The 12,781-nt window shown below is 35.8% G+C and overlaps 1 protein-coding gene across 2 annotated transcripts in view; it reads left to right on the plus strand.

The window, feature by feature from the left end:
* The window catches only part of LOC150105887 (uncharacterized), a 201,920-nt gene that overhangs the window by 78,366 nt on the left and 110,773 nt on the right, over window positions 1–12,781 (plus strand). For both annotated transcript variants that reach the window (XM_090393655.1, XM_090393654.1), the window contains exon 3: window positions 2,356–2,450. In XM_090393655.1, the coding sequence (XP_090249781.1) occupies window positions 2,356–2,450 (95 nt within the window). The remainder of the gene's footprint in view (window positions 1–2,355; window positions 2,451–12,781) is intronic.

The following is a 12,781-nucleotide window of genomic DNA, read 5'->3' on the forward strand; positions in this document are numbered from 1 at the left end:
GACATGTCAGAGGTTTTGAAGAAATTCGAAGACAGAGGTGCAGGCCATCAAGTTTTTCATGCTGCAAGAAAAGTGAATTCACCAAACTTCATGTGAGATTTCAGGGGATTGTGCCCCCAGCAGTTGCCAGATGGGTGGCCAAATTTAAAACTGGGCATCCTGAGACAATAAATTTCCCCTAGTTCAGGAATTCTCCATGGCCAAAGAGGTTCCAAACCCAAAAGTCAGCAGGGAAGATATGGGTAGTATAATCCTTACCAAGTACCTCAAAAAAGGTGAAACTGTTATAGCAGCAGTTTATTCAACAGCTCTGAAGGAATTGAAGGATGTACTGAAGTAAAAATGTGTTGCTTTTGCAGCAGAACACACCTGCGTACACTGCTCATGAAACCCAACAGACAATACACAACTTGGCTTTCAATGTCTGCCTCACCCACCTATTCGCCAGACCTGGCCCCATCTGACTATTCCCCTATTCCCAAATTGAAAGAAACACTTGAAAGGAACAAAATTTACCACAGAAGATGAAGTCATATCTGCAGCTGAGGACTGGTTTGTGTAACAAGGAAAAGACTTTTTTCTCAGAGGATTGCAAATGATGCAACATGTTGTAACAAGTGTATAACATTTCGTGGGGAATATGTCGAGTAATGTGTAAGTTACATGGTTCTATCTAAATTCCTTCATGGTGATTATCACAACTTTTCAGCACTCCCTCATATATATTATTTGATATAATATCTCATTTACACCATATAACTGGAGCATTTTGAACAGTTTTTCCTGTTGGCTTTATATGCCTTTTCCAGATCACAAAACTTAAATGTAGATCCTTGTTATATTCCCATGATTTCTCAGCTATTTGTCTTAAAGTGAAAATCTGATCATCACAACCTCTGTTTGGCCTGAACCCATCTTGTTCTTCTCCAAGCTTCTCCTTCACAATTTTTCGTATTTTTTTTTTTTTTCTCAAGACTCAGTAGAGAAATTCCTCTGTAATTCTCACATTGTTTTATTTCCCTTTTTATAGATGGGTGCTATGAGTGCTCTTCTCCAGTAATCTGGAATTTGATCCTCTGACCAGGCCGCTGTCACTGCTTGTTTCACTTAGCAATCTTTCAAAGTAATTACCCATACATCAAGAATATCTTTCTCTTCGGTTTTCTTGTTCCATTTATCATATCTAATTCCTTTTACAGTACTCTTTCCTCCATTTCTGAACTTTCTCAATAGCCTGCAGAATATTTTACCACCTCCTGATATTTATTTTCTATGTTCCTACTAAAGTTTTCCCATGACTTTTTAGCTAATTTTAGACAGTGCTTTGCTTTCTTACATTTTTCTCTGTCTTTCCTAAAAACTCAAGCTGACTTACTTGCCAGGAACATTCGATATGATTTCTTCTTTTCCTTGACTGCCTCTTTAACTTCCTGAGTCCACCATGGAGTTCTGATTTTTCTCTCCTTGCAGATTACCTCTCCACTTGCCTCTCTGGCTGAATCATTCAAAGTTTTCTGTAGAGTTTTCCCCTGAATCTCTGATGTTTGGTTCTTGTTTTCAAACTCTTTCAATTTTTCTTGAATAATGTTTGTATATTTGAGTCTACAGTTCACATCTGATAGCTCTTCAATTTTGATTTGTTTCAAACTTTCTTACATGCCCTTCTTTTGAATATGAAGTTGAATATTATCCTGCTCAATACTAAATGGTGATCACTTCCTATTTCAAATCCTCTGTATACTCTTGTGTCCTGAACTAGTGGGAAAACATTACTGTCAGAATTAACATGGTCAGTGAGACGTTTCTTATTTCTTTCATCTTCTCTCCATGCGAATAGTTGAAGTCCCCCTAATTCCTCATTCTCCACTTATTGTTCTTAATTGCCAGTGAATACCACCACATCCTTCTTTGCAACCCCCCCCCCCCCAAGCCTATAGCTGAGACCAACTATATATTTTGTGTGTCAGTCTCTATTTCATACCAGATGGAGTGCATCAGATGCACCACTCTTAACCTTGCTGAACTTTTACTCTTTTAGCTGCAGTCCATCTGCTATCATCAATAGTATCCTTCCCTCACATCCTCCTGGGCTCTTTATCCTCTCTGAAAATACTGTATCCCTTGCATTCTACTCCTCATTAACTATATCATCTTTTGTCAGACATGCTTCACTTGAGTTAATTCGTTTTGAAATGACATTAATTCCTATCTTCATTAATTGTTTTTCTATGTAAAGTCTAAATTCAGTGAAGTATCTATAAATATCGGTTGTTCAAAATTTTAAATAATTGATAAATTTGTTTGTATTAGGAATTCAGATTGCTTATTTGATTATGATTTCTATTTGTAATTCAGGAACATCCACGAAATCTTATTCCTGAATTACTCAGACAGTTCTACACTCTAGGCTGGGTGACAGGAACAGGAGGAGGAATTAGTATTAAATTTGGGTATGTTTCATCATTGTTATTAACTTATTCCTTTATTATTTGAGTTGATATAAAAATTCATTCAACAGCTAATATGCATAAGTACATATATGTCCTTAAGAACCTTAACTTATTTATAATACCTTCTAAAGGTTATGATATGTTTCTCTTAGATCTTTGACTTTTTTTTTTAATCACTAAGTGATTATGAATATTCTCAAGTCTTCTACACAAAAGCGAAAAGCAATGTTTAAGAAGTTGCTGTTAGTGCAACAAATTATTCCTATTGATTCATCTTTGACAAATTCTTCTAATCAATATGCTTTTGTTGTTAGTGTTGTAACATTAAATTTAACCTGGTTGCCCTACTTGTTTGAATATTGACAAAGTGTGTAATTGACCATATTTGTGATTTGGACCACTAATTGGTAATTTGCTATATACAGCTTCTCCCAGCAAGTCAACTTTACCTTCCCACATTATGGCCTGTTTCCACAAAGGCATCTCTGCCACATTGGTGTGGGGGGGAGGGGGGGTTAACTGCCTTAAACTTGTACTTTCTCTGTTGCAAATGTCAGCTGGATCATCCAGGTAGTAAATGACTCATCCCTATTGCCTAGGTACTTCACCTTTCTTCTTTTCACATTCAGTGTTGGTGAGTTGGTGATACCCTTCAGAGAGGAGCCAGTATTTTCTCCATCGAAGGGTACAATGGCATATTGGTTTTACAGGCAGGCCACTGTAATTACTACATGGGATGAACCTGACAGTAAGATAATACCAGTTAATTTCATATTAAATTATTAATTAACTAGTGATATGTTTATAGAAAGCTAGTAATAATGTGAGCTAAATTATGTAGTGCTATCATAGTATCATTTATAGCCTTTAAGGAAACATATCAAGAAATAATGATTTTTTGCTGTCTTACTAAAAATTTCATTTAAAAACAGCTGAAGTGCTTTACTTTATATATATATCATCATCATCAATTTCTTGATATGTACCCTCAAGGGGTGTTCAGGTTACAATGACAGCACTACATGGCTAAGTATACATTATTATTAATCTCCTGTCAACAATTTTCCTCGAAATCGATCTGTTACTTGTGAGCACTCTGATATTGTCATATCTAACATTCTCTGCTTCTAAGGCACTTTAACAGAAAATCAATCCATCTAGACCTTGGTCTTCCCCCGAGTCTCTCTCTCTCTTGCCATCATGGCATCAAACACTGTTTTGCTAACCTTTCTTTGCCCATTCTATTTAAGTGGCCATACCAACTTAGATTAGCTCTGCTGACCCATTGAAATGCTAACAATCTCAAGATCTTTTCTAATATCTTCATTTTTAATATGATTCTGCCATTCATGCCATCGGTTAACTCCACTAATTTTTCTTAGAACCCTCATATTTGTGGTCTATAGACTTTCATCAAGTGATTTATTTCTAACACCAACTCTCAGATCCATAACTTAAAATTGGTGTGAACATTGGTTTGTATACTGCTTGTTTGGTGTTTTGGCTAATTTCTCTCTTATTCCATATAAATTTATTCAGTTGGCTACCCACCATATACGTAAGTACACTTATGTATATGTATACGCGTGGATAGGCTTATGTGTTCATCAGACATGTTGTAATAGATTTCACGGTATGATATGAACACAGATGGATAAGAAAATAACTATTTATTAACTTAGAAGCTAATATTTTGCTGGTATTATATCCAGCATCTTCAGAGCACACAACACAAAGTTTGTTACAAAAGCAAGACAACCACAATCTGGTGTAACAGTGGGGCTAGTATAAGTAATTGCAGCGTGCAACACAAGACTAAAGTCCTAATATGGCGCCATCTAGGTTAAAAAAAATATATATATATATATATATTCAAAGTTTTGAAATAGTAGCCCAAATGATAATCTTAGAAAGTTTTAAAAAATAAAATAAAATAAAAATAATAAATATTAATTTGGTCTTAGGATGACTGTCTCCCAAATCTTTGGTAGATTTATACAGCCATACTTGTTAAGGTTTGGAGTATGTTTTAAGGCTTCTGTTGATTCCAGGAACAACCTCTCTGACTTGTAGAAGCTTCTGTGCATTACTTTTGTTTCTTTCCAATTGATCCGGTGTGCAGGGATATCCAAAGCATGGTCTGCCAGACCTGACTTGCCATAGTGAAAGTGTCGGATATATTTTTTGTGTTCACTGAGGCAGATGTCCACAGTTCTTCCTGTCTGTCCATAGTAGGCTTGATGGCAAGAACAGGGCACTTCATAGACTCCTGGATGTGATAAAGGAGTGCATTTGTCCTTAGGTGAACAGATGAGAGTTGCTAATTTTACATAAGGTTTGAATACTGTGCGTAGGCACATCTGAAAAGATATCTAGGGTGCTTAACAAACACCAACTACGCACAGTATTCAAACCTTATGTAAAATTAGCAACTCTCCCCTGTTCACCTAAGGACAAATGCACTCCTTTATCACATCCAGGAGTCTATGAAGTGCCCTGTTCTTGCCATCAAGCCTACTATGGACAGACAGGAAGAACTGTGGACATCTGCCTCAGTGAACACAAAAAATATATCCGACACTTTCACTATGGCAAGTCGGGTCTAGCATACCATGCTTTGGATACCCCTGCACACAGGATCAATTGGAAAGAAACAAAAATAATGCACAGAAGCTTCTACAAGTCAGAGAAGTTGTTCCTGGAATCAACAGCAGCCTTAAAACATACTCCAAACCTTAACAAGTATGGCTGTATAAATCTACCAAAGATTTGGGAGACAGTCATCTAAGACCAAATTAATATTTATTACTTTTATTTTATTTTATTTTTTAAAACTTTCTAAGACTATCATTTGGACTACTATTTCAAAACTTTGAATATATATATATATATATATATATATTTTTTTTTAACCTAGATGGCGCCATATTAGGACTTTAGTCTTGTGTTGCACGCCTGCAATTACTTATACTAGCCCCACTGTTAAACCGGATTGTGGTTGTCTTGCTTTTGTAACAAACTTTGTGTTGTGTGCTCTGAAGATGCTGGATATAATACCAGTGAAATATTAGCTTCTAAGTTAATAAATAGTTATTTTCTTATCCATCTGTGTTCATATCCTACCGTGAAATCTATTGCAACTTATGTATACGGTGTGACATGTTGACAAATATAAAAGTACATTTAAATCAGTTGTCAATCACTGGACTAATGAAATCTTGTAGGATATTGTAGATTTAATTTGCCATCTTCACTAAAAATTGTGACTAAAATAGCTGAAATGTTTTATTTGTTCTATGATCTAACTGATAAGCTTAGGCGTTGCTGGTTATTCATTACTTATTTTTTCACGGTATTAACAACACCACAAACACTTTTATCAACAAGGATGTTTTATTAACGCTAATATTTCGCTGATTTTCAAATCAGCATCATCAGAGCACATCACACATGTAAACGCGACAGTGAGTGAAACAATATAATTGCAGAAAGACAAAAGATCTAAAGTCCTATTTTTGGCGCCCTCTAATGGGAAAAAAAAAAAAAAAAAAAGCAGCAGCAGTTATCCAGGAGTTTTTCTTAGGATAACCTTCTCCCAAATTTTTGGCAAATTAATGCAACCATATTTGTTCAGGTTGGGAGAATTCTTCAAAGCCATTGCTGACTCAAAAAATAGTCTTTCAGATCTATAACGACTCCTAAATAGCACATTCGTTTTTCTCCATCTAATCCTGTGTGAAGGAGTGTCCAAAGCGTGGTCTGCCAGTCCCAACTTGCCATAGTAATAGTAGCGAATGTATCTTTCATGTTCTTCCAGGTGGATGTTCACTGATCTTCCTGTTTGCCCATGATAGGCCAAGTCACAGTCACATGGAACTTCATACACTCCTGGGTGTGCTAAAGGGTGAAGTTTATCCTTTGGTGAGCGGATCAGAGTTGCCAGCTTGACATGAGGCTTGAAGGTGGTGCGAAGGCCATGTTTCACCAATACTTTGGCTATCTTTTCCGATGTACCTCTGATATAGGGAATAGAAATGGTCATGTTGTATTCTTGTGTATTAGGGGGGGGGGGCAAAGTAATGGGCCTATGTAGTATTTTTAATAATATATTAATTTTTTTATTAATTAAAATAATAAATTTTAATTAATAAAAAATACTACATAGGCCCATTACTTTGCCCCCCCTAATACACAAGAATACAACATGACCATTTCTATTCCCTATATCAGAGGTACATCGGAAAAGATAGCCAAAGTATTGGTGAAACATGGCCTTCGCACCACCTTCAAGCCTCATGTCAAGCTGGCAACTCTGATCCGCTCACCAAAGGATAAACTTCACCCTTTAGCACACCCAGGAGTGTATGAAGTTCCATGTGACTGTGACTTGGCCTATTATGGGCATACAGGAAGATCAGTGAACATCCGCCTGGAAGAACATGAAAGATGCATTCGCTACTATTACTATGGCAAGTCGGGACTGGCAGACCACGCTTTGGACACCCCTTCACACAGGATTAGATGGAGAAAAACGAATGTGCTATTTAGGAGTCGTTATAGATCTGAAAGACTATTTTTTGAGTCAGCAATGGCTTTGAAGAATTCTCCCGACCTTAACAAATATGGTTGCATTAATATGCCAAAAATTTGGGAGACGGTTATCCTAAGAAAAACTCCTTGATAACTGCTGCTTTTTTTTTTTTTTTTTCGTTAGAGGGCGCCAAAAATAGGACTTTAGATCTTTTGTCTTTCTGCAATTATATTGTTTCACTCACTGTCGCGTTTACATGTGTGTTGTGCTCTGATGATGCTGATTTGAAAATCAGCAAAATATTAGCGTTAATAAAACATCCTTGTTGATAAAAGTGTTTGTGGTGTTGTTAATACCATGAAAAAATAAGTAATGAATTTGTTCTATGAGTTCTCCATTCAGAATGCACCTGAAATTTTATACATTCCTGCCTTTTTTTTCATAGTTTTGGTCTTTTAATTGATGATTTTCATGCCAAATTTGTTACTGCTGTTATCCTGAAGACTTGCACTAGATGTGTTTAGGACTACAACATTATCTGCATAAAGCAAGGAGCTAAATTTGACATCTCCAATTCTGATACCATGCCTGATGGCATTTTCTTTCATAATGTGATCCATATAGATTAGCATTTCCCAGATTTTTCCTACAATGGAACACTTCACAAATCCTGAAATTTTCATGGAACACTCTGGTTATTTTGTTATGTATTAGTAATTAATTATGGCATAATCATAAAGAGTATTAGTACACTTATGTATATGGTGTGACAAATATAAAAATTACATTTAAATCAGTTGTCAATCACTGGACTAATAAATCTTGTAGCATATTGTAGTTTCCTCAGGCCAACATCATTAAATTAATTTGTGCTGATTTTCATTGACATATCCCACTCTGATCACCAAAAAATTTATAATATTATTATAAGTACTTAAGATTGAATGCAGACTTTTTTCCCTGTGTGCTGGTTTTCCCTTCCTTTTGTACATCCTGGAGATTGCTTTCCAGGCTGGTGAGTGAATCACTATCTGTTGCATCACAAACACCTTCAATAAGAGATTAACACTAAAATTAAACAAAGTCCCTTGTCTCTTATTCATATTAAAATTTAAATCTGTGGGCCTATTACTTTTAAAAAATGACAGCACTACGGTTTTGAAACAAGCACTTTCATCCTACAATACGAACTTGCGAAGAAAGTATTCAGTATTACTAGATTTGAGAACCGGATACAGACTACCTTGATCTTCAATTTCAGTGGAAAATCTTTATGCTTCCTTGCTGATTGGTCACTAACATTTGCAACACAGTTGCAAATGTTAGTGACCAACATTTCATTCAGTTTTGAGAATAGAGGATACACTGCCCATTGTTAATCAGCTTGCAGGCAATTTTTATGACCGCTCATAAACAGCGGTATTCCCTTTCCCAAATGAGAACAGACGATACGCCACCCATTGTTGTAATCGACTTGTAGACAATTTTTATGACCGGTCTTAAACAGTGGTATTCCCTTTCCCGAATTACTTCCATGTTTAAAAATACACGGCTTGGTCACTGACATCACGGAACACTTATTCACTTTCCCCGGAACACAATTTGGGAAACCCTGATATAGATGATGAAGGAGTGGGGATAATGTGCATCCTTGTCTTACCCCTGATTTTACATAAAACCATCTTCCTGTATTTCATTCAATTCTAACTGCTGGCCGACAACTTAAGTATAGACTATGTATTGCACTGTATAATCTTCCATTCATCCCATATAATTTTAGTTTGAAAAGCTTTTCTCTGGGCACCTTGTCATATGCCTTTTCTGGATCTACAAGACTTAAGTACAGATCCTTGTCATATTACCATGATTTCTCAACTATTTGTCTTAAAGTGAAAATCTGATCTTGATAACCTCTATTTGGCCTAAATCAAGATTGTTTTTCTCCAAGTTTCTCTTCCACAATCTTTCTCAACTTCTTTTCAAGTATGCTTACATAAATTTTGCCTGGAACACTTAGTATAGAAATTCTTCTATAATTCTCACATTCAGTTTTATTCCCATTTTTTTTACAGACAGTTACTATGACGAATAATAGTCAAGCCTGAATTATGCAGTGTAGCTGCTGCAAAACTTTTATACATCCATACTTAAGTATTTCTGGTCGAATATCATGTATTCCATCTGTCTTTCCACATTTCAAGTTTTTGACAGCTTTTCTACCTCAAGTATTGATATGTACAACTGTTTGCATTCCTCTTGGAAATTTTCTAGTTTCTAGTATTCTGAATGGTTTTGTCACAGCTTGGTTCGTTTAACAGTCTTTCAAAGCAATTACTCCAGACATCTAGGATATGTTTATCTTCAATTTTCATATCATCTTTGATTCCTTTTACAGTACTCTTTCCTCCATTTCTAAGCTTCTTCAATAGCCTCCAGAACATTTTGCCACCTGATAGTTATTTTTCACTTACTTTAGTAAGTGAAAAATAAATGACTATATTTCCCATGACTTTTATTTAGCTATGTTTACACATAGCTTAGCTCTCTTACATTTTTCTGTATTTTTTTTTTTTAGGCATCTGCCATCATTTGCTAAGAACTTTTGGTATTCTTTCTTCTTTTCCAGGACTGCTTCTTTAACTTCTTGTGTCTACCATGGTGTTTTTAATTTTCTATCCTCGCAGACAACTTCACCATATACCTCCCTATCTGAATCAGTTAATGTCCTCTTCAGAGTTTGTCACTGAGACCAAGGATTGGTTCTTGTTTTCAATTTGTTTCATTTTATTTCAATCCTTCAATTTATTTGTAAAAGCTGCTCAAATTTAATTCTTTTTAAAACTTTCTTACATACTATTGTTTTCAATGTGCATTTTTATTCTGCTTAGTACTAAATAATGGTCACTTCCAATTTCAAATCATCTGTACGCTCTTGTATTCTGAATGAGCATGGTGACATTACCATCAACAATGACGTAGTCAATGAGGCTTTTCTTATTTCTCGTGTCTTCTCTCCATGTGACCTTGTGCACATCTTTATGTTGAAACATGGCATTAGCAATGACTGGTCCATGTTTTGAGCAGATGCCATGTGTGGGGAGGTTCACCATTAAGAATATATAAATAGTGTTTTCCACATTTTTGCATATTTTCTTCTTTTTATTGCTAATTTTTGTACTAAATTTGTTGCAGCAGTTAGATTTACTTCTAAATAATTCCTTTTGTTTTCAAATACTGTGAGTTCTATAGTCAATATTTTTGAGTGCTGGGATTAAAAATTCAAGTTACTGAGAGAAAAAAATCCTACATGCTTCTGTAGCAAAGGCTGACTAATTTGAGAACCAACTGAAAAAAAGCCTATAAAAAATTCCTTTGGTCAGTAACTGGATTCAAACACAGATTAATAAAATAATAATAAAAATAATTAAATAAATGTAAACTTAAATATTTTGTTTCAGATTACCAGTTTCTGTTGTTAGTACACATATTGCGAGAAAAGCACGACTTGTATTTTTTATTTGTATAGCGTTGAATTTTAATGAAGTGAATTCAATTAATTTTAAGTGTGCCCAAAGTAAGGATTATAATTTAATATTTATGTATGTTTAAAATACATAAGTTAGACTTAGTTCACTGAACGTGTTTGATTTTACCACTTTCAAGCAAAGTGTGATATAAGGATACATGTAATGGTGGCTTCTCTCACTTCATGACTGAATGGAAACCAGAAGTATTATGCGTACTGGAGCATGCACAAGTGAAAAAAATACAGGAGTGAGCTGTGAGAGAGAAAGAGATGTAGAGATATGGAAGAATTTTTGGAACAAAGTATTATTATGGGCAAATCCAAGGAGCCCTTAGACTCATCAAAAAAACCTAGCTCTAACACCCTTTCTAACTACACCCTTACTCAGTTTTCATGGATGGCCCTAGGTCACTACCAGACCTGTTCTGAAAAAGTTCCTTTGAATTAATCTTGTAAAAACCCTTCAGTAATTTGTATGTCTCAATCATATCACCCCCCCTTTTCTGCCTATCAGCCAGTGTCTGTAACCCACAAATCTTCAACCTGTTCTCGTAAGGTTCATTCCATCGACCCACTATCATCTTGGTCACTTGCCTCTGGATCCTCTCCACCTCCTCCTCCTCACCAAGAAACCCTGGCACTCAGATCTGCACACAGTAGTCAAGATGGTGTCTTATCAAGACATGATCAAGAGGAATAATCTGTCTCTGTTTGTCAAAGTGTTCTTAAGTGACCAAGTGATCTGATGAGCTGCTTTAGCCACTTTTTCTATGTGCTCCCCTAAACTTTAATTCTCTATCCGCTAGCACTCCCAAGTCTCTGGCTTCGTCAATTTCCTGGAGTACCAATGTGGTATACAGCTGGCAATCTTTTCAACCCAAAATGCATAACCTTACACTTTGTCACATTAAACTGACATCCAATTTCCTTTGCCAAGTCTGCCAATCTGTCCAAATCATCCTGCAAAATTTTGACATGATCTGTATTAACTATTGCTGTACCTAAGCTTGTATCATCAGCAAATAACTGAACAATTCCCCTCAGATCCTTTCCTATATTGTTCATGAAAAATTAAACAGTAGTGGTCCAAGAACAGAACCCTGCAGCACGCCACTTGTCACAGGTCTTCTTCTTTTTGGACTCTTACTTCTGACTAAACTACTCTCTGATATTTCTCCATCATCCACCCTCCTATCCATCTCACCCACCCTATATTCATACCCATGTGCTGCAGTTTACTGATTAGAATTCCATGTGGTATCTTGTCAAATGCCTTTGCAAAGTCCAGCAGTAATAAAGGAAATGGGTTTACAACTGTAAACCCGAGAGCAAGCATGATCTATCCATTCCTGTATTTTGCTCTTGACCAACTTCTCCAGTACTTGGACAACTCCTGATAGGTCGGTAATATGCTACATCAGTCTTGAAGCCTCCTTTATGTAATGGAACTATTTTCCCCTCTTTCCATTCCCTCAGGACTAACCCAGCGCTGAGACTTATAATAAACAATATGGTCAATGGCACTGCCAATTCTCTCACTGCTTCACATAAAACTTGAACTGGAATACCATCCAATCCAACAACTGTATTCATATTAAGGCTCTGTAATGCTATACACCTCCATTTCATTTACCTCATTTCCCATATAAGCCTTTGGCTATCTACTGCAGTATCACCACCTGGATGATATACACTTGTGTTATATTTTACCTTGGTATGTGCCATTGTTATATTTTTTCATACATAGCTTTATATTTATTCTTTTATGTGTTTGTTCTTCTTCTGCTTATGTCACTTATCTTATTTATCTTGTTTACAGTTAAATCTATCCACACAATTTTGGCCGATTCTTAGAATGATTACGTATATTAAATAAATTGACAAAGGATTGACTAATGAATAGAGTCTGATCCTCAGCACTAACGGTCTGGAGTTACCTCCTAATCGGGTTCTGGCAATATTTATTTGTTCAAGCTGCGCCAGCCAGATCCTTAGGTCAGAAATTCCTTTTAACCAAGAAGTAACCCTCAGAAAATATACAAAGTAAATCAATCTATTAATAACTCCTTAAATAAATTTTATCTGTCTCTCTTAAAACACTTTAGATTGCAGTCGTGGTCTCTTTCATATATTTCTCTCCCGCTCAGATTCAAATATTAGCAAGCAGTGCATTGGATTCAAATCAAGGCACAAAAACAGGGTAAGATAATCAAGATACATTTATTAGATTCAAAGGATTACACATTTACAATAAAAAACACTCAATAGGAATAG

This window comes from Typopeltis vanoorti, chromosome 6 (genome assembly GCF_054136105.1).
Source record: "Typopeltis vanoorti isolate ZY-2024b chromosome 6, IOZ_Tvanoo_1.0, whole genome shotgun sequence".
Lineage (NCBI taxonomy): Eukaryota > Metazoa > Arthropoda > Arachnida > Uropygi > Thelyphonidae > Typopeltis > Typopeltis vanoorti.